At 42.8% G+C, this 27,352-nt stretch overlaps 2 protein-coding genes across 5 annotated transcripts in view; one reads left to right on the plus strand and one right to left on the minus strand.

The window, feature by feature from the left end:
* SLC25A40 (solute carrier family 25 member 40) lies at nucleotides 1–19,337 on the minus strand. Of its 2 annotated transcripts, XM_066628524.1 has the most exons (11): nucleotides 19,106–19,337; nucleotides 18,315–18,436; nucleotides 16,969–17,028; nucleotides 16,359–16,465; nucleotides 14,813–14,880; nucleotides 10,369–10,493; nucleotides 9,778–9,951; nucleotides 7,300–7,409; nucleotides 6,093–6,174; nucleotides 4,528–4,608; nucleotides 1–831 (listed from the first exon to the last, which is right to left on the minus strand). In XM_066628524.1, the coding sequence occupies exons 2-11, from the start codon at nucleotides 18,409–18,411 to the stop codon at nucleotides 713–715; spliced, it is 1,023 nt and encodes a 340-aa protein (XP_066484621.1). In that variant the 5' UTR covers nucleotides 18,412–18,436; nucleotides 19,106–19,337; the 3' UTR covers nucleotides 1–712. The 2 variants fall into 2 exon arrangements, with proteins under 2 accessions (XP_066484621.1, XP_066484622.1); XM_066628525.1 differs by lacking the exon at nucleotides 16,969–17,028.
* The window catches only part of DBF4 (DBF4-CDC7 kinase regulatory subunit), a 24,139-nt gene continuing 15,972 nt past the window's right edge, over nucleotides 19,186–27,352 (plus strand). Inside the window, exons 1-3 of one of the 3 annotated variants that reach the window (XM_066628506.1) lie at nucleotides 19,186–19,343; nucleotides 19,599–19,704; nucleotides 26,920–27,095. In XM_066628506.1, coding sequence (XP_066484603.1) covers nucleotides 19,653–19,704; nucleotides 26,920–27,095 — 228 coding nt within the window. In that variant the 5' untranslated portion in view covers nucleotides 19,186–19,343; nucleotides 19,599–19,652. Of the gene's footprint in view, nucleotides 19,344–19,429; nucleotides 19,514–19,598; nucleotides 19,705–22,096; nucleotides 22,167–26,919; nucleotides 27,096–27,352 lie in introns of those variants that run through there. The other 2 variants (XM_066628507.1, XM_066628508.1) reach the window with 2 other exon arrangements.

Consider the following 27,352-nt stretch of genomic DNA (forward strand, 5'->3'; position numbering starts at 1 on the left):
ACTCCCCAGGTCAGTGCTACGCTTCAGGAATGTTTAGTAACTCCTTGATCATGGCAGTAGCATGATTGCTACAGCAACCTCACTGCCCCGATTTCTGGGTCACTCCCCTTAAGGGGAATAGCCTTTTTCTGGTGGATCATGACCCACCAGTTTGAGAACTGCTACAAAAAGGTGAAGTGGCTTGTCTTGAATCCATGGTAAAACTTAGAATTAGTACCTGTAATAAGAACTGTTGGCACATTAAAGTAATATACTCTGTATGGGGTCTGGACTTATTTTTCCTCTGTGGAAATACATCCTTGTTCATATTTCAAAAATACATTTTTCAAAGGAGAAGCAGATACACTAAACACAACTGAACTGTATCCCACTTTCAGATACAGCATGGTTAAATACATCAAATAGCTACATTCCAGACGAATTCTCACACTTAGTTTCAGAGTCTAGCCTGAGGGTGGAGGGTATCTGAACACAAATAAGAAAAACCTTTAAGTCCAGTCTTTGCAGCCATCTCTCTTCCTGGGCTAACAACAATAGCATGGAAGAATCCTAGTTTGGTTCAGCATACAGGATACAGTGTTGGAGACATAAATGATGTGCAGGGGGACTTGCAACTCATACCTTAAGACCTTACATTTTTCTTATGGTCCTTACTTAGTATACCCTTCTGTGGATGAGTCCTTTGATGCCATCTAAACTTTACAGAACAGCATTAATGGTTCTTCATGTGTCTGTCTTTATTTAATTTACGGAAGAAAGATTTTCCATATTCATATGTGCTTATCATTATGGCACAAGAAGGAGCTATTTTTGCCAATCTTGGTACAATACCTACAGAGAAGAGAAATTACTGCAGTCAGTCAAAAACTATTTTTTAGAGAAATGGATTGATTTAAAACATTTAAAGAATATTCAGCTGTAGTACAAAGGTAACTGCTTCAATTTTTGCAGGACTAAAGTCAGACTTTAAGTGGTAATTAACTTAATAGCCATACACTATTTCCAACTGAGCACTATCTCTAATTTTATAGAACTCATTGTATTCTTTGTTTCTGCTTTGTTCAACCATTCCAAGGTTTGAGCTTCTGGAAAAGTGGAATATAAAACTTCTAAATAACTAAACATTAAATATCTACTCAGAGGTACGCCTCATTAAATTCAAAGGGATTTATAGGGAAATATGTACAGGTGTGCGCCCATTAACAACCTTCTGGCCTGTGACAGGTTGCATATGCAACAGCTACCACTGGTCAAGAGGTCGCACCCCCCCAAGCCACCGAAGCTGAGGGGAGCTCTGCTCCCTTTGCCTCCAGAGTCTTTTCCGAACTTCCCAGAGGCAGTGCGCATCTATGCACTGTGTCTGAGGCTCTGAATACCCCAATCACAAGAGAAATGCAATTTCCGATTTTCTGGAGGCATTCTGAGCCTCACAGAGGCTGTGCACTGCCTCTGGGAGGCTCAGAAAAGCCTCTGGAGGCAAGGCAAGCAGAGTTTCCCCTCACCTTTGGAGGTTTTGCATAGCGTCAAGCCCTGCTTGATAATAGGGATGCCGGTCTGCATCCGTTATTTAGCATTGCATGACTGTATAGGGTTTGCAGCCTTCTCCACCAGTTCTGTCTATTTCACATGAATAACTTGAGTACAGAGAAAAGTTTCAGAACATATTCATATATGTTAAATGTGAATATGAATAAATAGGCCTTAAATTCTATAGAGACAATCCTATACAGTAGTACTTCATAAATTCTGTTCTAGAAAACAATGCTTTGTAATGAAATAGTGCTATCTAGGAGATGACTGTAACACTGTTCTAAGGCAGATGTGTTCACACTACTGTACTTGCGTACTGCATTAGGGCAGAGTAACAGACTATTGCTGCTGTCACTCCTTAATGGTAGTGGTGGAAGATGAAGCAAGGGAGCTACTACCAAGTTGTGACTTATCCTTGGGAACAACAGGTTTCTTGTTGAAGAAGACATCTAGGGTTGATCACCTTGCCTGCGGTTTCCCCTCCCATGCTAGCCAGAACAAAGAGTTTCTCTTGACTGAAAGCACAGTACAGACAGCTTGACTTTTCTGCACTATATATATATAGATGAACAGTACTTAGCAATGTTCCAACCAGCAATGGGCCCATATGTGATGGCCGCAGCTGGTCCCTGTTCAACCCCCCCCCCCCCAAGAAATTGGAAGTCATGTCTTTTAGCTGGTTTTGGCCATTCTGAGTCTTGCGAAGGTGTGCTGCCTCTGTGAGTCTCAGAAAAGTCTCTCCCCTCAGCTTCAGAGGCTTCACTTTTAATATCAAGCCTTGCTTGACGGAGTGTGGGAATACATCCCTGTTAAGTGATGCATGACTGTGTGTGTGCAAGTGTGGCTATAATGAAAGTGTTATAGCAGGTATTTCTATATACTTTGTCTTCAAAAAAGTGAGTCCTGACTAAGCACCATTAAAATAAATGGGTTGTGACTGTCATTTATTTCAAAGTTTAACCCCATTCATTTCAATGGTGCTTAGTTGAGATTCACTTTCTTTAGAGACAACTGATTCATGTGTTGACAACAGCAAATCATGAGGATAGATGATTATATAGAAATTGATACTAAGAAGCTATTGCTGTGGGTGGACTGGTGGCAAAAGTAATCAGTAGTTGGGTATCCGCTGTTGTTTAAGCCTGAATGACCCTTTTATCAACATACTTTTCACAGACTCAACCAGTAAGATCATTTTTCCTTTCGAATTGCAATTAAATTAAGCCTTTAATACATGACTAGTACAACACTGAGGCTGCGATGCAACAGAACATAAGGTTTGCATTAGTGCTCATTACCTTCTGAGCACAATTTAAGTGCTGGTTTTGATGTAGAACTCTAAACAGTATAGGACAGGGTGTTAAACTCGTTTTATACAGAGGGCCAAAGTTAGCATTCAGGGTACCTGCTAAGGGCTGGAAGTGATGTCATTAAGCAGAAAGTGACATCATTAAGCAGCTGATGGTCAGAAATCAGCACTTTGTTCTCACAAAAAAACTCAACTGCAAATGACAGAAAATACCAAATCTTGATCATATTTCAAGATATGGGGGTCCCCAATTTTCATGTAGGCTGCTTTTCAGCAGTAACACCTCAGCACTGCTCAGCAGCTGACAGCCTGAGGGCCAGATAAAAATCTTCCGGGGCCACCTCCGGCCTCTGGACCTCATGTTTGACACCCCTGGCATAGGATTTACATACAGTCACTGCTTCCTACATTCCACCATCTCCACAGGCACAATGTTAGCAGCAGCATTATCTACACAAGAGTAATGGCATATGCAGTGGTTGTTGTTAAAAATTTCCAGACCAGAAGAACTGCCACAACTTATATTGGCCAATTCAGCTAAAAGCAAAATATTCTGGCTGGTTTGATGGCAGATTAAAAAGGATAAAAGCTATTCAAGGTTAAGAAATTAGCGAAATCACATATAGATCTGAATAGCAATGTTGCTAAGGTAACTAACGGTTCAATCCTACGGGCCAGGGCTTCCAAACTACAGCCCAAAGGCCAGATTCAGCACACCAGAAAAACAGCTCAGCATGCAGTACCATACTGTTCTGCCCTTTAGCCTCTTCTCTTCATACCTAATTGTTGCAGAAACTCGAGGTGGGCAGCCACTTCCTTCAGGAAAACGGGATGCAGAGCCTTCTGGGGTGATTGGCAGTGGAAGTGGCTGCCCAGTGTGGGTTTCTGCAAAAATCGGGCATGAAGAGAAGAGGCTGCAGGGCGGAACAGTAAGGTGCAGTGCCCGGATCAAATATCCTGGTGTAGTGCGAGCCAGTTTGGGGACTACTGCTATAGGCTGAAAGCGCTGCTTTCTGGCAGCATGCCGAGTAGTGGGAAGGGCACACATGTTGCCCAAAGTCCAGCTTTCCACCAGGGAAGGTAAGATAGTGGGGGGAGGGCAGGGCAGAATAAGGGTTGGGACTCTGCAGGAGGTGGTGGATTCCACTGTGATAGTGCACACTAGATCCTATCCCTTCTGTCGACAGATCTCTTTCTTCCCTCAGACTTGTGGTAGCAAAATTGCTAGCACACATCTGTGGAGGCCCATTGTGGAGCTCGAAACTTTGCAGTGGTAAAGGGATTTAAATCCCCTTTCCCTGCTGAAGCCTACTGTGCTCTCTCCCCCCATACAGTGTGTCCAGTTTTGGTGCAGCTGCACCAGCAGGAGAGAAAAGGATAGGAATGGACTATTGGCTACTGTTCCAACACGTGAGATACAAAAGCTCAACCTAAGTCTTCATCCAGAGAAACTGTTCAGGGTAAGACTTGTCAATAGACTATGAAGCACATAGCAATTTTCATTGCCAAGAATGTTTCTGCCCAATTCTTATAGTAATTACACTTGGCCTCCAAAGGGCTGATCAAGTCCACACTTATTAGCTTAACAGGACTGAAACAGTAGGTGTTCCCAGATTATTTTTCACAACTCTTTATATATTACTGATGCAATAGTAGGAACTTGACTATGTACTAGAATAAGAATTTACCAGTATATAAGCCAGCAAACCCATTTTCTTGCACAATTCTCCTCATTACTTCCAATATTGATGAACTCCTCTGTTGTGTTGCTGAATAAAGAAAAAAAGTATTTTAAAAAGTAGAATATAAATGTACAATTTCAGCTTTTACCTAAGCTTTCTCTGCAATGGGAAATTCTGCTATTGAACACAATTTTCAGGAGCTGTAGTTTTCAAGCACATTTATTTGAACGTTTTTATTCCCTGATTTATCCTTCAAACGTCTTTCACTAAACTGGAATAATTCAAATTGTTAATCTGATAACTTCTAAAATAAGCATAGATGAGACAAAATTGTAAATGTAATATTCAGATACATATTTTAATGTTTTGCATAAAAAAGAGCATTTTACAACATTGCCTTAAAGTCAGGAGTGATGGACTATGGCAGAGCTTTTCAAACTGGGGTGTTGCGATGCCCAGCCCGAGGGCCCTGGCCTCTTTCTCCTTAAGGGGCGGGGGCAGCGAGGAGGCAGCGACGCGATCCCCAGGATTGCGCTGCTCAGGGGGTTGCAGGGGCTTGGCTGTACTTATCAGAGCCTCCTGCAGCCTCCTGGGGGTGCGGGGAGCCCTGCACAATTGTCTGCAGGTCTCCCCAAAGCTTTAGAAGTGAAAGCGGAGCGATCGCGCCCTGCCTCCGCAAAACCAGAAGTGGAGCGCGATCAGGGTTGGTTGTGTTCAGCAGCAGAGAAACTCAGAAGTGCCATTCTAACAGCACTATGGGTCCCTGGTTGGGTCACTACCCTCCTTAAAGAGGTAGTGTCCCAAAAGGAGGTTGGGAACACCTGCCCTGGAGTCATGACCCCCAAGTTGGGAAACACTGTCCTAAAGGAAGGGCATTATCTAATGGGACTCTTCTAGGGCTTTATAAGTAATAGCTAATCTCTTGAATTTGATCCAGTAGGAACTAGTTCAGAACTGGCTAAATAATACTGACTTTGTGCTTGTGTAAAGAGGCAGGCAGCTGTATTCTGCGCTAGCTACACCTTCCAGGGCAGCCAGTGTAGAGCATGTTGCAGTAGTGTACTTGCAAGGCTACAATGGTTGACAATTTGCTAACTTGGGATAAGCAACAATGCTCAATATTCATGGTCCGCTTTTGGTATTTTGAAGGATTAATTTTTGAATTGGAGGATTTCTGAGCAAGAAAATAGCAGGGAATTTTTCTTTCGTGCTCACTCTCTATTGTTTACAGTCAGTTATTTTAGACCTGTATTGCTTTCAGATAAGACACGCACTTGTTCTTGCTCAGCCATGGTACAGTCAGTTACTGTGCACCTGTGCTATTTTTCCATGCATGCAAACACACTACATCTGGGAATGAGGTCGCTACATTTGGGTCGACAGCATCTGCACGCACACACAGGACAAGACTTGAAAAGACCAGATTGTTAGCTACAGACAGGGAGCAGCTGGAGGACCAGATTAGAAGTATGTGGGCTAAATATGGCCCTTGGAAAGCCCTCTAAGAGCCTTCTAATATATACTAGACAGTGGCTAGATAGTGGAAGAAAAATACTTAATGAATCACTTACAGTGTGCAGCCTCAGACATCCACATTTCAGTCTGCCTATGTGTTTTTACTACATCAAATGGTAACGTTAATAAGGCAGCAATCTAGAAAAAACAAATTAAGTATTACAATATCTACATGCAACAGATTTCCAGTGTTACATCATGAGATGATTCCCTGCTAAATCTGGTCAGAAGTCCAGCGTTTTGTTTTCCATGGTACTTCTGGGAAGTCAAAAAGCAGGGTATGAAGGCAGTAGCCCTTTCCTGCTGTTGCTCCTCAGCAGCAGCGTTTGGGGGGTATACTGCTTCTGAACACGGAGTGTCTATATTGTATAGACTATGCGGCCGTGATACATAGATTCTTCTTATGTTGATTTTGAAATCCAATGAGCAAGTATTAGCAGGCAACCAATTCTGAATTTAAAAATTCCATTGAAATGAAGAGAATATCATTCCAAATGAATATGTTTAGAACTAAGGGGTTGCAAGCACAATGTCTCAGCTTGAGTGTAACCTTGTGTTTCACTTTGTGCTTATCTGCTGTTCTCTTCCAGGTGTCACAGTCCCAATATGCCAGTCCCAGTCTTCTACTGTCCTGTCCTGTTTCTTTTGATTATGAAGTAAACATGTGCATTCATTTGAATGTATGGATCTACACTGAAAGGATTGGGGCCCACCCTGCAGAAGAGCACTGTAGGTATGCAAAACTCTGAATCAGTTGAGTGATTCCAATACAGATTAAGGTCGCAATCCTAACCCATTTTCCAGCACTGACGTAAGGGCAATGCTGCTCCAAGGCAAGGGAACAAACATCCCCTTACTTTGAGGAGGCCTCCGTGAGTGCCACCCAATTGCAGGATGCAACATACGTCCCACTAGCACAGCTATGCCAGTGCTGGAAAATGGGTTAGGATTGCACCCTAATTTATACATGCCTAAATCCCATTTAAATCAATGGGACTTTGGCTGCAATCCTAACCACACTTTCCTGAGAGTAAGCCCCACTGAACAAAATAGGACTTACTTGTAAGTAGACATGGTTAGGATTGTGCTCCTCAAGACTTAACTGTATGCTTGGCTACCATTAACTTAAATGGGTCTGAAGCAAATCTAATGCTTTCATCACTGCATGTCGACTCAATCTCCTGCACTTCCACTTCTTAGGTAAACAGTTGCATAATGTAATTTTTATTAAATCAAATTGTTAGCAACAGCAACCAAACTTACAGAGCCAGCTGCTGCTCCTGATGGAAAGGTAATAAGGAATGTTGGCTCAGACTTTCCCGCTCTCTTGCACAACTTCTTCTTGAAGTATTCATAGTTACACCAGTACAATGCTATGATACAGCAAGCATCCAAAATAAGAAAAATGCAATACAGAGGTTTTTTTTTTAAAACTAAAACACTGGAGAGGAACTGAAGTATGATCACCAAGTGTCTCACAACTGTATGGAGTTAGTTCTGCAACAACTAGCTAGGGCTTTATGTTTCCATGAATCACCATTTGTCATGGTTCAGCCTTCACATATGCCACATTATGGGAATAACATGTTTTTTAATATCTATATTATTGGCAACATTTTCTTTAACCTCAGTTCTATTGTGTATCTTTAATCTAGGTACAAAACAGGATTTTGAGATATAATTTGGTCCAGAAAGAGTCTGAAGATCATTCTCACACATTCCTATAAAGTAGTCCTATCTCTGAAGATAACCAAGTGCGAATGAGAATAGATGGGTGACTGCCAAGAAACAACAAATTTATCACATTTCTTGGTAAAATAATGACACAGAAATTAAATAGCTGCAAGGGATTATGACTGGTGTACAAATAACGTTCATAATAATAAAAATGGGGGACTATGGAGGTAGTTATAGTAGATATCAGTTGATCTGCTAAGCATCTGAAAAATGGCTATTGACATATGGTATGGGTAACTATCGTCATTTCCAGGCTTTATGTCCATTATTATCTGAATAAAGAGAACTACTGGGGGGGGGGGCACTTTAAGTACACATTCAAAACAAAGGGGTTTTCCAGTAAATCTTCAACTATCAGAATGAGCTGTACATAGCTTAAGATGGGTTTACTACAGATATTAGAATTCATTAATGTTTTTGAGAGAAAATTTTCCAGTTCTCTATCATGAAAACTGATTTACTTGGAGGAGAGGAGAACTACTCAGCGGTGAGATGAACATGGTCATGGTGAGGACAAGGTTATTTGTGTGTTCCTCATTATATCACATATCTTCTCCTTTCTAGAAGATGCTCTTATCTGAAATATATTATAAACCAGGCTAATAATTTAATTTCTTCCATGTAAAAGGCATGGTGGAAATGTATAATGCTCTTATCCAGTGATTCACAAACTCTTTAGCACTAGGACCCGCTTTTTAAACTAACCATCTATGAGGACCCATCTAGTTTAGGAGACTAGGGGAACCTTCTTCTGAACTGTTTGCTGACCTCCACCTTCATAAGATTGGGACCATTCTGGTGGTGACCATTCTAAAGGCTGCTGTAGCCCTAAAGGTAGCTGCTGCCCTATTTATGAATGCCAAGGGGTATGACTATAATGGTGATTGGGATCAGTGCTCCCAATCAAGCAGCAGCATCTTTAACCCTTTATGCACATAGCTTAATCTGCCCTGTCAGTTCCATGACCCACCAAAAATTGGGTTAAGACTCACTGGTGGATCCCAACCCACAGTTTGGGAACCACTGTCCTTATCTTTTAACTGTGCTTAAAGATCAAGGGTACCTTTTTGGGCTAATGAGTTATTCCTTCTCTCTTGAATGTAAATTTCCTGCTACCTTCTCTTTCTGATACTAATCATAGTTAGTATTAATTCTACACAGATTATATTGCTAACACTTAACTTCAAATCAGAATTTAATACCCAAATCAAACTCAGATGAGTGGTCTGACCAGTATAGGACAAGTTCATATGCTCATATATGATGTTTCTCCCTTAGAGAAAGATGACTGAATGAACACTTCTGTTTTGGAACTGCAAAACCCGGCATGGCCTCCACAAAATGAGACATTTTAATTTTATTTAAAATGTTTTAAACGCATCCCACAATGCTGCAAATAGAAAGAAAACAGCAGAGCTGTCCATTAATTTCATAATAACTACAGTAGCTCCTCCCCATATCCACAGGTCCTGTATCTGCAGTTCACAAATTTTCCATTGCACAAATGACTTGTTTGTCTCTGATTGCAGCCCACCTGTCACTGTCTCCTGTATCTCGCTGTCTCTGTGCTATCTACAAACACTAACAAGAAGAAGGTTGGAGGGCTAAAAAAAAATGCAGCACTAAGCTAAGCTTTGCATTATTTTCAGATCACAAACCCACTTCCCATTAGCACTTCCTGTTAGTGTTTACAGATAGCATAGAGACAACGAGACACAGAAAACAGTGACAGGAGAGCTGCAATCTGAGACAGATAAGTCATTTGCATGATGGAGGGAAATCTGTGAACCACTTTTTGTAGAGTTTGCTGCTATCCATGGTGGCAGCTGGAATATCTCCAGCTGATACAAGGGGACGCCTGTATTCAATAACTGCATGACACACAGTTGTCATGCGATTTGTCAGTCTCTGCACTTACCTTATCTGACATTCAACTTGGTAACAACCAACAGAAAACAAAAATAACTAATGTTTATAACACTACTGAGACACAAGAAATTATACCTGAGAATGGCACATCTCTGAGAATAGTGGGACCCCATCCTCTCCAGAGTGAAAGCCAGCCATCTTTGGCCAGGTTATTACTAATATAAGCACACAGTTGCTTGTAAGTTAACCGGGAAGACTGCATTCTTGTTCTAATCATTTCAACTGGACTGATGACTGTTGCTGCACCTACTACAATTGAGAAAAAAAGCACAATACTTAATTGGTCAGTTAAAAACAACAATTTCTCAAACAAATAAAAACTAACTGTGGTTAATGTTAACATTGGTACAGCTGTAATGCTGTATAGTGGGAAGGAAGAAGGAATTTGAGGGAAGAAGCTGATAGCTCAAAGGAAGCTCTGAACCATACTTAAGAAATCATGAAATATGCCTGAACAAGACCCAAACATGTTGAACTTGAATCTAAAGAGTAGAATCTACTTAATTACATTCCTTCTACCCCCAAACAGAATTTCACATACAAGATAATGTTCACTGAGTTGCACTATATTGCCTTTGGTGTATAAGCTCTTGCTACAACCAATGTCACCTCTTTTAAGCCATATTAAATATAGATTAATAGTAAGCTAGAGATTGTTTGACTCACATCGGGCTGTGGCACCTGCAATAAGTGGAATGTAGTCATTATCGTCTCCTAGTTTAGAAGTGAGGGCATCACACAGTTGTTCATAGCAGGTAAAATAAATTACTGTTGTTGGAACTGAAACTAATCTAAAATAAAAATTAGTGAGGGATATTAGTTACTTAAAATTTTTCTAGGCAATAAACTGTTTTCCCTATAATCAATCAATTAACTGTTTAAAATATGAAGTCAGAAGCCTGCCACTGATAGTCCTTTATGTTGGAATATTAATGATTGTCCGTAATATTTTATGTGCATATGTGCCAGAATCACTTTTTGCAGAATTCCAATGATGAGCAAAATAACCCTTTTCACCACTTACTTACCTATAGCCCATACAATTTTCTGTTCATTTAAACATGTTTTACAATTTTTAGTAGAGCCCAAGCACTCCCGTACCAAACCATTTGGGCATAAAAATACTCTTGAGCGAAAACTACAAGTTCTTAAAAGCAGCAACTCTACCCTGCGTCTGTAGTTGTATGTCCCACAGCTCAGTACCAAGTGTAGCTGGACTGGGGAGGGGGAAGGTGTCTCTGAGGAAGGGAGGAATGGTTTGCAGGTGCACATTTCCAGAAGAGGCCCAACCTCTTCCTTCTGTACCATGCACTTACACAAATGTGAAGATTATGGGCTCTCCTCACCACAACACAGACATTTTCCTCATCCCAACAAGTAACATTTACATCACTCCATGTCTGACACTGACTGCCAAAGGTCAAGGTAGAGGAGCTTCCTTCATACCAGTTTGGAAAAACAAAAGTGTTCCTGAACTCTAGCAGTAAAAATGGAAATTGCTGTCCCTTTTATAGTACAGGAATACAAGATTATGTTGTACAGGGGATTCTCTTTGTAAGTTGCCACATTTCCCATATTTTGTCTTCAACTTTCTGCATAACTACCACTTGCATCTCTTCTTACTCCTCCAAGCTCTTAGACGGACATCCCTGATGTTTAGATTTTGCCTTGCTGGGTCTGCATGGTCTGTCTTCTCCTCCTCAGACCCCCCAAGCTCTTTCAAGGCCATGGTTATTTATTACACTACTGTCCGTTTTGGTACTGTTATTGTGCTAATAATTGAATAAAAGAATAACCCCATCTGTTTCACTTATGCTTCTCCCTCAGCATCAAGTATTTCAGCCACCACTTCCTATACTGGCTGCAGACGGAATGCTGTCTCTTCACTTGCCACTAGGAGAATAGAGTGACTGCACAAAGATGAGCCATGTTCCCCCTTCCTCTGGAGGCTCAGAATGCCCATTTTGGGGGGAAAGATGCGACCTCCGGTTTCCTGGGAAACCGGAAGTCATGTATTTTCAGTCGAAATGATTCTCACAGAGGCTCAAAAAAACCTCTGGAGGCGAGAGGAGCGTGTTTACCCTCAGCATCAGAGGCTTGTGGGGGTGTGTGAAAAGGGTCCAGCAGAGGCCACTGCATATCCGGGCTGTCGCTGGTTGGAACGTTGCTAAGTGATGCACAACTGCACAATTAAATTTGTAATAATTAGATAAGATTTATTAGAGATGTATTATTTATAGAGACATTGGCGGTCCTGGCCACTGTAACATCTCCCCTCCTGTCGTGTGACTTATGGAGACCAGAAGTTATAGTCTATGGCCTTCCAGAGGCCTTAGAAGGCATTCTGAGGGGTGGGGAGGCAGTGTGCAGCCTCTCCAGCCCTCAGAATGCCTCTGGAAGGGGAGGCAGTGGGCATAGGTGGCCCTCAGGGTGGCACTTGCACCCGCTGACCCCCCCCCAGGTATGCCAGTGTAAGATTTGTGGGTTGTTGCTTGCAGACAGTACGTTCCCCACCTTCTAAGGTGGTCTGTGGGAAAGTGTCTCTCGAGTGAGTACTCCACCAGAGCTTACCAGTGAAGATTGAGAACAGATCACCAATAGCCAACACTTCAGTGCCAGCTGCAGGTAGTCCATTCTCCACTCTCTCTGGTGGTTCATGGGGGAACACTCACACAGTGAGATGGGGGAGGTGACAGAAGCCAAACTTTTTTTTTCTCCCAAGACTCACAAACCACTTCTCAGGGTCTTATGGACCACAGGTTGGGAACCAGTGTATTAGAGGAATGGCAATGGCAGCACTAGATGCTGAAGGAGAGAGATGTGGGGAGAGGTTGTGGAGGTTCTCTCTCCCCTCTGGTATGAAGCACCACTGTCACTACTTCTCTAATGCCTGTGGAGGGAATGCTGGGCTACCAGTATTCCCCCACCAGCCATTAGGAGAGGAAAAGGAAGCAACGGCAGCACTTTGGATGCTGAGGGAAAGGCGAAGTCCTCCTCACTGTCCTCTTACCATCTAGTGTCACCACCTCCTCCTCTGATTACACAGGCCAACGCGCATTTTGCTTCCTTAAATGTTACACCAATTCCTGGGTATATTTGGGGTGCCGATTCAAAAAATGGCATCCCATTTTGCCCTATAACGTCTAGTTTTGGAGACACAGCATAGCCTCTTTAGTGAATGGTTCAAGCAGCTTCCTCATGAGGAAGCCTACACCATGGCTTCCTCATGAGGAAGCTGCTTGAACCATTCACTAAAGAGGCTATGCTGTGTCTCCAAAACTAGACGTGATAGGGCAAAAAGGATGCCATTTTTGGAATTGGCACCCCAAATTCATAGCAAACCACCATAAAGTTTGGGAAAAACTTTTCTGATCCTCAATTTTGTAGGCCTGTGTTACCAGCAGAGGCAATACACAACATTTCCTCTGTGAGTATCAAAAGAATCAATGTCTTAGAGCAGCGTTTATCAACCAGTGGTACGGGTACCACCAGTGGTACTTGAAATGGTGTCTTGTGGTACATGTGGGACCCCTAGACACCTGCCACTCAGCAACGAGAGGTGATGCAACAAACAGCAGTAGGAGGCTTGGCTTAGCAGGCAGAGCTCCAAAGAGTGCTTTTTGTGTGCTAAAAGAAGCTCTCCCATCAATCCTAAGCCTCTTACTAGTGTTTGTCACAGCACATCTGGCCTCCCTACCTGGAAGTAACTGGTGATAACCAGTTACTTGTTACTTCCGGTGATACTTCCAATGAGTGGACCATGCAAAATGGTACAGCAGAGAACAAACATTGAGAAATGCTATCTTCTAGGCAAGCCCCCATTCGCCTCTCTCCCTCAGCATTCAGCACCACTGCCACTTCCTTTGATAGCCACAGAGGTAATGCTGGACTCCCAAACATTCTCTCAGCTGGCAATTAGAGGAGGAGGTTGTTGTGGACTCCAAGGAAGAGAAATAAATCCTCCCCATCCTCCTCTTGCATGCTACAGTGTGAGAAGAGGACCCAATCTGGACTCCATGAAGGTGGCAGGCCAGGAGAAAATAGATGTGGGGTACCCCCCAACAATTTTACACTTCCTCCAATTCACTCCATGACATGAAGTTCTCAACTCATGTCATGGATTAGTCGTCCCTGAGGGGTGTGTGTGTGTTGGTTTACACGTGTTCACGACAGCATGCCACACTCTACAATCCCTATTACTTGGGATAATTATGGGATAACATTCTTCTCTATGAATCCTACAAACAGCATAGATGCATGTATGATCCCCATTAACTCCGATTTACATTATTTTCTATGGAAGAAAATTTCCCTTTACAAGTCATTTTGCTATAAGCGAAAGCTTTCTTGTCCCTAACCCCACATTATGAAGAGAACCCCTTTACAACTGCCATTTATAACACTGCTTAACCCAGAATTATATGAAGAGATAAAATGGTATTTATGAGCATGCAGAGACTGCACTTCCCTTACCAACCATAGCATATCCTTAGATGGGATTAGAGGATAGGTCTTTTCAGACTTGAAACTGATTATTTTAAAAAAATCATAATTTGCTGCCTTTATTTTTGTCTTCTCACCAATATTTGTAATTCAGCAAGTATTTCCATAGATTTTAAAAGGTGATTCTAATTTGGCAATTTTAAAGTAACATAATTTTTAAAAACACAATACCAACATTGAGAGTAATAGGCATTATCTCAGAGGAGGCTTTACACATTTCTCTCTCACACACCAGGAATGTTCTATGACACTGACAACTGTAACAAGTATACATCAAGTAACAAAAAAGAATGCTTTTTTCTTAACAATTACTGTTGACTAATATACAATACATGCAAATGTACACCATTGACCAAGTATGGCTCAAGCAGTTCAATCAGATGATTGCCCTACTTGCCATGCTTACTCCACAATTCTTGTCAATCTCCATCCTTCAGTGTGAGTATAGATTTCCTGTTGACAAGGAAGGGTGGGAAGGTGAACAGTATTTCTTTTCCAGGGGCACCATCTGTTGTTACTATTGTTACTGTCTATGTAGTAACAAACAGTATGTATATTCTATGCTAGATACGAACAGCATACTATCCAAGAAGACAATGAAACTTACAGTGAAGGAGGCAGACCACTCCACAGAGCTCTCACACCTTCCCTTTGAGTAATTTTCACGAACGCATCCTAAAATTGTCAAATACACAGTGTTAGATTTCCATAAATTGTGTCAATAGGTCTAATGGATAAAAAACAAACTTGTTTTAAAAACTTCAGAAGTATTATTGTTTAGAAATGATTTGGCACAGTACGGTCCTGGTTGTGCAAACAATGTAATTGGTTGTCTGAGTACAAAACATTTTCTCCACTTCAAAATGGCACAGAACCATATTTCGGAAGGATTTAGAAGTGATTCTAACATCAGGGCTCAAGAAAAGTTTAATACGTCTGTGGTTTTGAACAGTGGACCTCCCCTGCCCCGGGGCAAAGGTTTGCCATGGCACACCTCTGTGTGCAAATCTGTCCCCCCTCCCCCACTTACCTAGAGTGCACGAAGCCTCACGTGACTCCAGGACAAACCTGAAAAGCCTACTAAAGCTTCCCCGGGCTCTTAAACTGTGCTTCCTGGAAACTGGAAGCACAGTTTCCAACCACATTGGGAACCTCAAAAGGTTTCCTGCACGGTCCCACGTGAGGTTCCACACCTGGGGCATTTGCAACATTCCCTCAATGGGAGGCCAGCTACTGGTATTGAACTTTTCAAGACCTGGGGCCCACCTCAAATCCTAATACACCTTCAACAGCCAGCATACCAGAACAGTAAAAGGTCACATCCGTGTATAAATGGTACAGGTGTACAAGTTGGGCCTGTATAGGATTGTGTTGTAAGGGAGTTCCAGAAGACGTGCCAACAGTAACCGATTTTATGATAACTTTTCTCAGCTTCTGTGAATAACCCTATATTTTTCTTGACTACTTTTTATTCATACTTATTTGTTTAGGTTTGTCTTATTACATGTTTAAATATATGCTTATTTTTATTTGAATTAGCTCTTTGACTTGCAAGCTTTTCCAGAGAAGGGTCATATCTCAAAGCCTAAGCAGGTTTAAGTTCTTATCACAATCAAGAGTGTTTTTAATCAGAACACAAAATACTATATATTTATGCAATGAAGTCATTAATTAATATTTAATTTTTTGATAATTTTAAAAGGATTGTATATACAGAAGGTGTGGCCTTGGGGCAGGAGCTGTTGCCCCTGCCTGAAGAAACTAAGCAGCATCAGCTTGGGTCATGCATTTTGATGTGAGACTGGAAACAGCTAACAAGCTGTGTGAGAGAACAGAGTTGACCAGGTGCTGTGAGAGGATGGGAGAGTGTGGAGAAGTAAACTGGCAAGAATGGATAACAGCCTGAGAACCTGCCTGCGCTTAACTTGTAACTGTTGCCTGCAGAAGCTTGGAAGGCATGAGAGCTATGCAGCCAGGCAGATGACCGCACTGTGAAAAGAGAAACATCTGAAGGCTTCAATGAATTTCCTCATAGAACAATACTTATAAAAAATCCCATTTAAATAAATGGAGTTTATGGCCAGCCTGCCGATGTACTCCTACGAGAAAGGCAGTATATAAATACTGTAATAAAGAAATACATTTCAACTTACTCGCATTCCAGTAAAATGTCCCAATTTCTTGGGCCAAGGCTTGCCATTTTCATTTTCATAGACACAAATATGATCTGTAAGGCCATCAGATTCCAAAAAGGATTTTCCTGATAAAAAAAGGGTGAAAAGGAATAGAAGAAATATGACCAGGCATATTTACTGTATAAGGGGACAACTGACAAAAAAACCTCAAGCTTTGTACTATCTTCCCTCAATAACTCACACAGAACTAAACTGACTGCCCTACTGACCCTATGAGCATTACAGGCAACTACTGGATCTTGCCTATGATGGAAATGGCAATGAACTAATATAGTTTCCCATTTCATTTTGCTGCTTTATTTCTAAATAAAGTATATTTTACATTATAATATCTATGCAAGTAATCAAATCAAATAATAAAATAGTGCTGGATTCAAGTGCACCAATGTCAATTCCACTGTTTAACATATATACCGAATCATTATACATTTGAGTATAATGCAATATGCCATACTGCCTGCTCTTTCTGCACCAAGACATATATCCAATACAGACACACAATTAAGCAGGTACACTTCCCTGTACCTGAAATGTATAGCTATATGTTTATACAGCTATACATATATACCTTTGAGGGCTGGATTGCTCTGGACTTGCAGTCGAACTTTGACAACATCTAGGGGTGTCACTAAGGCACAAAACACATAAAACACAGTATTTTCTTGTCTTCATAAATGAATGTATTGTTCATATTTAATATATAAGTAAATAAACTAACATCAATAAAAAACTAGCTATACAGTACTATTAAGATTCTCATTCTTTATTGTGCTATCCAGTTTTCGTGCATGTAGGACATGCTTTAAAACACAACAGCAGAAGATAAACAAGCAGAAATACATTGTATATTCTGATCTAATGGTTGCTAAACTTGTCTTGTAATAATGTAGGAGCTCTCTATCACCTAAATGAAGAGAAATTTATCATAATTTTCAATATAGAAGGCAACATGTTGCCTTCAAAAGCTAGAAGCCATGAAAGAAAAGAAAAAAAGAATAGACATTTTAGAAAATTTCCACAAACTATGAGTTAACATTCATTACACATGTCAACACTATTCAAATTCAATATACAGGTTGTGTCTCATTATTCCCTGAATTCAAGTGGATGGCGAAAAACCCCACTAAAGCAAATCAATTTAAAAAACAAAGTCCCTTTGCTCAGGTGATTTAAAAACAGCCTTGCTGACCTTTTGTAATGCACACAGGGGCAATTAGTCTCTCTCAGGCACTTTGGCTTCACTAGGAGGTAGTAATCCCTCCCTTCACCAGGAGCAGCAGTGAGTAGGAAAGAATGGAGGAAGTGATAAGAATTTAGGAGGTGATCATCACTGCCACTTAGCCTTCTTTCAAGTGCTCAGGTGGAAAGGAGGAGTAAAGCTGGAGAGAGAATGAATGATGGATTGTCAGCAGGCTGCCCAATCTGGCATTATTTAAGGACTGTTTTCCTTTAATTAAAGGGTACTTCTCATCAGCATTGAGAGAGAAAAATCTGACCTTATACCAGGCTGCTCAGGTCTACCACACCTCTTTAGTAGTGCAGAGCCAAGTAGCCCCATAGATATATGAATTCCCTTTACTCCAAATTGTGCTGCAACCCAGCCCAGCCCTGCTCTGGATGCAGCACAAGCCCTGGCCTGCCTGCCTGCTTCAGGGCATGTGAGGATTGGGCTGCCCATGATTTATTTTTTCCTTTATGTTCATATTTTCTTCATAAATCTCAGTTTTCAAATCTTAATGGTTTTTTATGTCTAGTCAGAAAGCAATCCTAATCACACTTACTGAGCCCAGTGGCATTTATTTTCAAGTAAACATGCATACAATAGGCTGTCATCATCTGATATCTACAACACCTCTAACACAAGGCTTTTAATATTGTACAGTATGTTAAGTAAATTCAAACATTTGTTTTTACCCAAAAGTGAAGTAAGAACAGCACCACAACAACAGGAAATAACTTGCTGAGAAGTTTTGATTTTATATAATCCATTTTCTGTCTTTTCAGATCCCATAATTTTAGTCCTTAAGAAACATAACCTGTTTAAAAAACAACAAAAAACCACATGTATTCCAAGATTGTTTATTTAAACTCAACTTAAAAGACAATGGCCCAGTTTAGATACAAGAGTGCAATCCTAACACAGTCCCCATCTAGCCACTTAGCTGGGAGTAAACCCCGTTGACTACAACGGGACATACTTCTTAGTAGTATGGATTGGGCCATAGGATTGGGCTATAAGGACCCCAGGGAGCCTCCCAACTGCTACAAGACACTTCCCTTAGGGTGCAATCCTAGTCACACTTACCTGGGAGTAAGCCCCATTGACTACAACGGGGCTTACTTCTGAGTAGACATGCCTAATAGGTTGGGCTCTGAGGACTCCAAGGAGCCCCCTCCAAATAGGGGGCAATCCTATTCACACTTACCTGGGAGTAAGCCCCACTGACTACAACGGGGCTTACTTCTGAGTAGACATGCCTAATAGGTTTGGGCTCTGAGGACTCCAAGGAGCCCCCTCCAAATAGGGGGCAATCCTATTCACACTTACCTGGGAGGAAGCCCCACTGACTGCAACGGGGCTTACTTCTGAGTAGGCAAGCCTAGGCTCGAGCTCTCCCCCTCTGCACAGCCACCGAGCACCCCCTTCGTTGGGTAGCAGCCAAACCCCGCTCCCCGAGACCCCCGCCCCGCTCCCAGCCCTGCACCTGAGGGGAGGCTGGCGCTGGACCCCCACAGGCCGTCAAGAGCCCGCCCTTCGGCCCGGCCCGGCGCGGGGAGAGAAGCTCCTCCCCGGGCCACCACCAGCAGGGAGGCGAGGCGGCCTCGGGAGCGCTGGTAGGCCCGGCCTGCAGTGGCGGGAAAGAGCGCGGACGAGCTGGGCGCTGCGGGGAGTGAGCGGCAGCGCTCGCGCCCGGCTCCATGGGGGCGCCGCGGCGGGCTGAGGTGAGGCGGCGGGGCGGGGCGGGGCGGGGCGCGGCGTGGCGCCTGCGCGCGTTCCTTCGAACCCCAACCGTCGTCCCTCCGCGGGAGGCGGCGGCGGCGGCTTCGGAGGCGGGCGCTGGACACCGGCCGCGCTGCCCCCAGGGGAAGGCCGCGGGGGAGGGGCACGCAGGGTGAGTGGGGGGCGCGGGGGGGCGGCAGCCCGCAGGCACTCGCCGAGGGGCTCCTTAACCCTCTGCACCCTTCTCGTCCCGGCAGGTCCAGACCGTCACGGGGGAAGCGGGAGCCGAGACGATGTGACTTCCCCGGAAGATGCAACCCGGAGGCTCCGCAGGCAGCAGCAGCAGCAAGAGGCGACTCTCCGGTAAGTCGGAGGCAGGGAGGAGCTGTCTCCTCAGGAGCGAGCCCCATGCTGGGCAGCGGGGCTTACTCCCGGGGAAGTGTGGCGGCCTCACAGCTCAGTCCTCACTGCCCAGTACTTACTCAGAAGTAAGCCCCATTAGAGTCAATGGGGCTTGCTCCCATGGAAGTGTGGCTGGGATAGCAGCCTCAAACGCTTTCCAGCGCTTTGACAGCCTCCAAGCCTGCTTTCTGTGCCTTTGGGAAACTGAGGCTGCAATCCTCAGTCCACACTTCCCTGGGAGTAAGCCCCTCTGTCTATAGTGGGCCTTACTTCTGAGTAGACGTGCACAAGGTTGGACTGTGAGGTTATAATCCTGTCCACACTGACCTGGGGTGGAAGCCCCATTGAGTGTAATGGGGCTTGCTTCTGAGTAGTCACGCATTGGGTTGGACTCTGATGAGACTATCCTGCCCACATTGACCTGCTAAGTAAGCCTTGTTGGTTATAATGGGACTTTTTAAATAATAATAATAATAATAATACAGGTATTTATATACTGCCTTTCTTGATCATCAGATTTCTCCTTACTTTCTACTCAGACTTAACTTCTGAGCAGGCATGCAGAGGCTGCAAAGTGCCCAGTCCTATGCATGTCTACGTAGGGTTGCATGCTATGTATGCAAAACAGGCTTAGACTGCAATTGTATCCACAGTTTCCTGGGAGTAAGCCTCACTTATTATAGTGGGACTTACTTCTGAGACAGCATGCATAGGATTGCATGTCCTTTCCTGTTCTCCCCACCCCCACCCACCAGCCACAGGTCCCATTGCTGGGACTTGCTTGCTCCCCCAGGATCACTGTGCTTGGAGTGTCAGGCTACTTTCCTTTCCACACCTTCCTGGGAGTAACTGAAGCAACTGAAGACAATAGGACTAACTTCTGAGTAGACATGCATAGGATTGTGCATGAGTGACCTAGAATGGATTTGCTGGGTTAAGAGCTGCTGCTGTTGTTGCAGTGCCATCTGATGAATGCTTAGGACTCTGAAGGAAGGCTGTAATCCTATCCACACTTTCCTGGGAGTAAACCCCATTGACTGTAATGGGACTTCTGAGATGTGCATAGGATTGGGCTCTTAGTCCTAGAAAAGCAAGGATAGGATTGTAACCTGAGAGAGGCAACAGTCCCCTAGAAATTTCTCAGGTTGGTTGTCACCAGATCTTTCCCCTTTTGTGCAGAGCGCCTGCTCAAGTCTACTTTATTGTTTCACTTATTCTGGAATGAGTGTTCCGGATTTGCTATGTGTTTTCCTGAGAATTCTGTCCCCAAAGGCTAAGTTTGTTTTCCTTCAGAACCCAGCTGTGGGGCCTTGTTTAATGTTTTGCACAAAAAGAAATGGTTAATGTTTATAAACTGAGATCAAGCGAAGCTTTATATGTTATACAAACTGGTGTAAAATGTAAGATTTATTGCTTATGTACGTTGTACATGTATGTAACGTTCTGGTGGGCCACTGTGAGATACAGGAAGCTGGACTAGGTGAGCCTTTGGCCTGGTCCAGTGGGGCTCTTCTTATGTGCTTATAACAATCTAACACATACACACACAATTTTTGTGCTTTGAAATAGTTGTATATTTCAGTTTTCGGAGAAAAATTCATAAGCGTTACAGACTGTTGATATTTTTTTTTACTAACCCACCTGCCTGTATCCAAATTAGTCATTTGTAGCATGTTTTTTAGCCTGGAAATGAAAAAGAAGAAAAAAAACTGTCTTCCTGTTTTCAAAAATGGTACAGTGGAGATTATTCTTACTTGCCACAACCAGTCAAATGACTTAGTAGGCTTGAGCTAGTTGGTTAGCATTTTGTGTAGTTTACATGCTTAAGTTGTGAAAATGTTGCAGGATGATTTTATGAGCAATTATGTATACAGGCTGTGAAATATGGTACTCTGTGCTCCTGTGCACCACAGATTGTGTTTTAGTATTACAAAATTGCCAGTATAAATAGAAGTAGAGCTTTGTGCTTCCAACTTGGTTTTTGATAATTATATCATTATTTCCTAATTGCATTAAATTTCTTAGCCTGGCTTTTGTGCAATACAGGCAGATAATTGCTGCGTATGTAGCATTGATGTAAAAGGATTAAAACAATATAACTTGGTAATAGAGTAGTGCTATTACCTTGTACAGCCTGTATTCTTATCAATAATCCATTCTCAAACACCTTAACGGATTCCTGACTCTTGAACCTCTTTGAAATGACATTTGACAGTCTTTAGCAGTTGTAAATATGTGACGACTGACTGATAAAACTTACTGTGTTATAAGCTTGCAAGATTGTTGCCCAACGTTTTAACCCTGATCCTAAATGCATCAAATCCCACTTATTTTAGTAGGACTTGTTTTCTAGGCTTACAACCTGCAGTCCAAATCCGCTTACGGAAGTATGTTTCTCTGAAATCGGTAGGATTTGTTTACAGGTAAACACCTTAAATTGGGATGTGTAATTGAGATTTTTGTTCATTTGAATGCTGGTATTAGTGTGTTAATGTCCACTTGTATAATGGTGCCTGTTCAGATGTTGTTCTCTACGGAATCTTAAAATGCAGTGTAATTAGCAGCAGGTCTCAGTTTTGTAAATTTTCTCTGCTTGTAGAATGTAATTTGTGAATGAAGGAATATAGGTCCTGCTCTTTATATGTGGATTCAGGACCCACAGTTTTAACTAACAAGTTCCAAACTATGATGGAGGCCAGACTTGAGCTTCCAGTCTCAACCAGAAATGTTCTCCAGTTTTTGGAAAAAAAAGAAGTGCTTTTCTGGCACCTTTGGAGGCCTTTCTGAGGCCCATAGAGGCCTCTGTAGGCTTCAGAAAGGGTCCCAGACACAACTGAATAACATCTCCAGTCACTTCTGGAGGATCTATGGACTATACCAGAGAATTTGTTTATCCATGGGTTTTGGTATCCACAAGGAATCTGGAAACAGATCCCCTATGGATACCAAGGTCCAACTGTACTCTATATATCCAAAATGTAGTCATACTGTGTCCTCATAGTCCAGGCTTAGGCTCTCACTGTTCAAGCAATATGTGAAATGCAGAGGGAAAGTGTGAGCCTGAGATCTGCTGATCACAGCCTGGTTCATGTGTAATGCTAAACTATAGCTTAGTATTTTATGTGAGCAAACCTAAAGGATTTTTCTCTCTCTGTCTTTGCTCTTTCATGAGCATAAGGAATCTGCATTTGCTTTCACTTTAAAATCAAAGAGCAACTTCCTGTTTTGTATGTGTTAGGTGGGCTGTGATTTGTTACCTTGGCTTTTCCTAAAGCCAGTTAGTTATCAAATCATGGTTTGATACACTCATTTGTTCCATCTCTAGTTAATTAAATTGCAGTTTTGGAAGTTCGTAAGTAAAAAGGAACTGTGGTTTATTTTTCAGGGTGAAAGCAAAGGCTTTCGCTTGCCTCACTTCCAAGAGCCTAAGATTGATATTGGGTTTATTCATGGTACCATTACAAACCCAAATATATTCACAGCTTTTATAAATTTTGGCTTTGCTTTCATCAGAGTTTGTCCACAGAGAGAGATTCTAACCAGTGGGACTTTTGTGTAGAATCAGAGAAACCAAATTTGCAGGAACCTATGCTTTCACTTTTAACAGAATAGATGAAAATACAATTGGTACCCCAAACTTCTTCCTTTCTCTTCTCACTGCGTTTTAATCTCCTGAAATCCTTTCAAGACCACATTGGGCAGTATCATTTGTTGATGTATGGAACAGCAAGAAGGGGTAACAGTCATTGGATTTTTCCATCACATCTTCTGTCATATCCCAGGTGTACTCACCTCAACCACATACTTTCCTAAGTGACCTTTCTAGTCTACACCCTGCTGCCTTGGTCCCTCTCAGCAGGGAATCCCCTATGAACACCACAGTTCATCTCAGAATGGAGCAATGTTCTCATTGAGAGATTGATATCAGTTGCCAAGCTGCAGTGATGCAGAATCCTGGTTCTCTTGGTCCTCAGTGTCACATCCACACTGGAATGTCCTTTTTCTCAGTAGCCCATCTCCCTTCATAAAGAGTTCCTTCAATCTTCTCCGGGGAGTCTTAACCCACCTAATGAGTCTCAGCTTGGAAAGGCATGCCTCAAGCACCATTACCTTCTCCTCCAGGATAGTTATTAACTTACTTTTGGTGCAGGTGTTGTTCATCTTCTGTACGCAGGAAAACATGCATGGCACATAATTTGCAGAAGATTACCATGGTTCTCTTGTTACATAAGAACAGCCCCACTGGATCAGGCCATAGGCACATCTAGTCCAGCTTCCTGGATCTCACAGCGGCCCATCAAATGCCCCAGGGAGCACACCAGATAACAAGAGACCTCATCCTGGTGCCCTCCCTTGCACTGGCATTCTGACATAGCCCATTTCTAAAATCAGGAGGTTGCACATACACATCATGGCATGTAACCCATAAAGGATTTTTCTCCAGAAATTTGTCCAATGCCCTTTTAAAGGCATCCAGGCCAGATGCCATCACCACATCCTGCGGCAAGGAGTTCCACAGACCAACCACACGCTGAGTAAAGAAATATTTTCATCCCACAGATGACAAGCTACACCTGCTGAAATTCTCTCTTCTATACACTTGTTAAAGGTCCAGCATCCCTAAAGTTGAAAGTTTGAGCACCCCTGCATTAGACTATATGTGAGGTTTTGGTTTTTTGCCCCAATGTGCATGACTTTACACTTACTTACATTGAAATTCTCCTGCCATTTTGCTGCCCATTCTGCCAGTTTGGAGAGATCCTTCTGGAGCTCCTCACAATCATGCCTAGTCTTCACCACTCGGAAAAGTTTGGAGTCGTCTGCAAACTTTGCCACCTCACTGCTCACCCCTGTCTCCAGGTCATTTATGAAGAGGTTGAAAAGCACTGGTCCCAGGACAGATCCTTGGGGCACACCACTTTTCATCTCTCTCCATTGTGAAAATTGCCCATTGACACCCGCTCTCTGTTTCCTGGTCCTCAACCAGTTCTCAATCCACAAGAGGACCTGCCCTCTAATTCCCTAACTGTGGAGTTTTTTCAGTAGCCTTTGGTGAGGGACCGTGTTGAACGCCTTCTGAAAGTCCAGATATATAATGTCCATGGGTTCTCCCGCATCCACATGCCTGTTGACCTTTTCAAAGAATTCTAAAAGGTTTGTGAGGCAAGTCTTACCCTTACAGAAGCCATGCTGATTCTCCCTCAGCAAGGCCTGTTCATCTATGTGTCTATCTTTGATGAGGCATTCCACCATCTTACCCAGTATCGATGTTAGGCTGAACGGCCTATAGTTTCCTGGGTCCCCCCTCCTTCCCTTTTTAAAGATCAATGTGATATTTGCTATCCTCCAATCCTCTGGCACCGTGGCCATTTTGAGGGACAAGTTGCATATTTTAGTCAAGAGATCAGCAACTTCATTCTTTAATTCCTTAATAACTCTTGGGTGGATGCCATCCGGGCCTTATTGATCTTTAATTTATCAATGAGGTCTGAAACATCTTCTCTTTCAACCTCTATCTGACTTAATTCCTTGGTCAGGAGGGGCCGTTCAGGCAGCGGTATCTGCCCGATGTCTTCTGCCATGAAGACAGATGCAAAGAACTCATTTAATTCTTCTGCCATCTCTAAGTCTCCTTTTATTTCCCCTTTCCCTCCCTCACCATCCAGAGGGCCAACTGCTTCTCTGGCGGGTTTCCTGCTTCTAACTTATTTGAAGAAGCTTTAATTATTCCCCTTAATGCTGCTGGCCATGTGTTCCTCATAGTCTCTCTTGGCCTCCGGTATCACCTTCTTACATTTCTTTTGCCACAGTTTTATGTTCCTTTTTATTATCTTCATTAGGTCAAGACTTCCATTTACGGAAGGAAGCTTCCTTGCCCTTTACGGCCTCTCTAACTTGGCTGGTTAGCCATGCAGACACCCTCCTGGACTTAGTGGAGCCCTTCTTCCTTTGTGGTATACACTTCCACTGGGCCTCGATTACTGTTGTTTTAAGCAGCCTCCATGCACTCTGGAGAGACTGGACTCTTTTTACCTTCCCTTTCAACAGCCTTCTAACCAGCCTCCTCATTTGAGGGAAGTCTGCTAGTCGGAAGTCAAGGGTTTTTGTGAGAGATTTGCCCAGTATTCTTCCCCCGACGTGCACGTCAAAACGGATTGCAGCATGATCACTGTTCCCCAACGGCTCCGTAACATTGACATCTCTAACCAGGTCCTGAGCACCGCACAATATTAAATCCAGAGTCACCTTTCCTCTGGTGGGCTCCATGACTAGCTACTCTAAGGCACAGTCATTTAACATGTCAAGGAATCCGATCTCCTTTTCTTGACCAGAACACAAATTGTCCCAGTCTATATGAGGATAATTGAAGTCCCCCATGATTACAACCCTGTCCCTCCTTGTCACCTCCCTGATCTGTTTCCTCATTTCAAAGTCCCCTTCTGGTTTCTGCTCTGGAGGATGATAGTACGCCCCCATTATTACATGCCCCCAGTATTACATCGCTCCTGAGGCCTGGTAATTTAACTCACAGAGATTCTATGGTGGAGTCGACTCGCCTTCAATCTCTACTTTGCTGGATTCTATCCCTTTCTTAACATAAACGGCCACCCCACCTTCAACACGCCCCTCCCTGTTCCTCCTGTAGAGTTTATAACCTGGGATTGTCGTATCCCACTGATTTTTCGCATTCCACCAGGTTTCCATTATGCCCACTATGTCAGTCTTTTCCCTAGTCACCAGACATTCCAGTTTTCCCATCTTTGCTTGGAGACTTCAGGCATTTGCATAAAAGCATTTGTACATGGAATGCCCCAGGATGGGCTGCTTATTAGCTCCTTTGTCCCTGCATCCTCTCACTGTGCCAAACTGTCTTATCACATCCCATCATGCTACCTTTCCCAGTTTCTTCCCCTACTCTGCCTTTACCTTGTTTTCTCTGTTATGTGTTGCTTGGAGCTACAGACAAACCACCAGCAATGTCTGAACTCACATCCAACTCCTTTATTTTCTGTTAGTTTGCCTTGTGTATGTGCTCACTGTTGTGGGTGTAACTTTTAAAAGAGCTGGCTCAGAGTGAAGCTAGAGCAAATTTTCCCCAGCTATGGAAATGCAAATACAAATCCCCTCCTTGTGCAAATTAACTTCAGTCCATCTCAATTCTCTTTTAATTTATAGGTGATATGCAAGGAAGACCAGAAAAAAGCAGACCTCCCCTGAAAACTGTGAAAAAAGATTCTGCAAAGACAGATAAATTAATATATAAACCACTTACTGGGAAGGTGTTTTACCTTGATATTCCATCTAATATCCTCTCTGAAAAAATAGCAAAAGATCTTAAGGAATTGGGAGGGGTAAGTTTTTTTGTGTATGTGAAATATTTTTGTGTGAAACAAAAAGGAAAACCACATGTTTTGACTGTAGCTATTCTTGAGGGAATCCTGAATATTTTTGAATTACTGGGCAGTACAATCTGATTGCTTTTTACCGAATTCCTCCAAAGTCAGGCTCTGTTCATAAAGCTACCTGGACAGCCCTTTTGAACTTGGTCCTAATTATTAGCAATTAACTTCAGAGTGTGTGTGTGAGAGTGAGAGAGAGAGAAGGCTGA

The sequence above is a fragment of the Tiliqua scincoides genome, chromosome 5, assembly GCF_035046505.1.
Source record: "Tiliqua scincoides isolate rTilSci1 chromosome 5, rTilSci1.hap2, whole genome shotgun sequence".
Taxonomy (NCBI): domain Eukaryota; kingdom Metazoa; phylum Chordata; class Lepidosauria; order Squamata; family Scincidae; genus Tiliqua; species Tiliqua scincoides.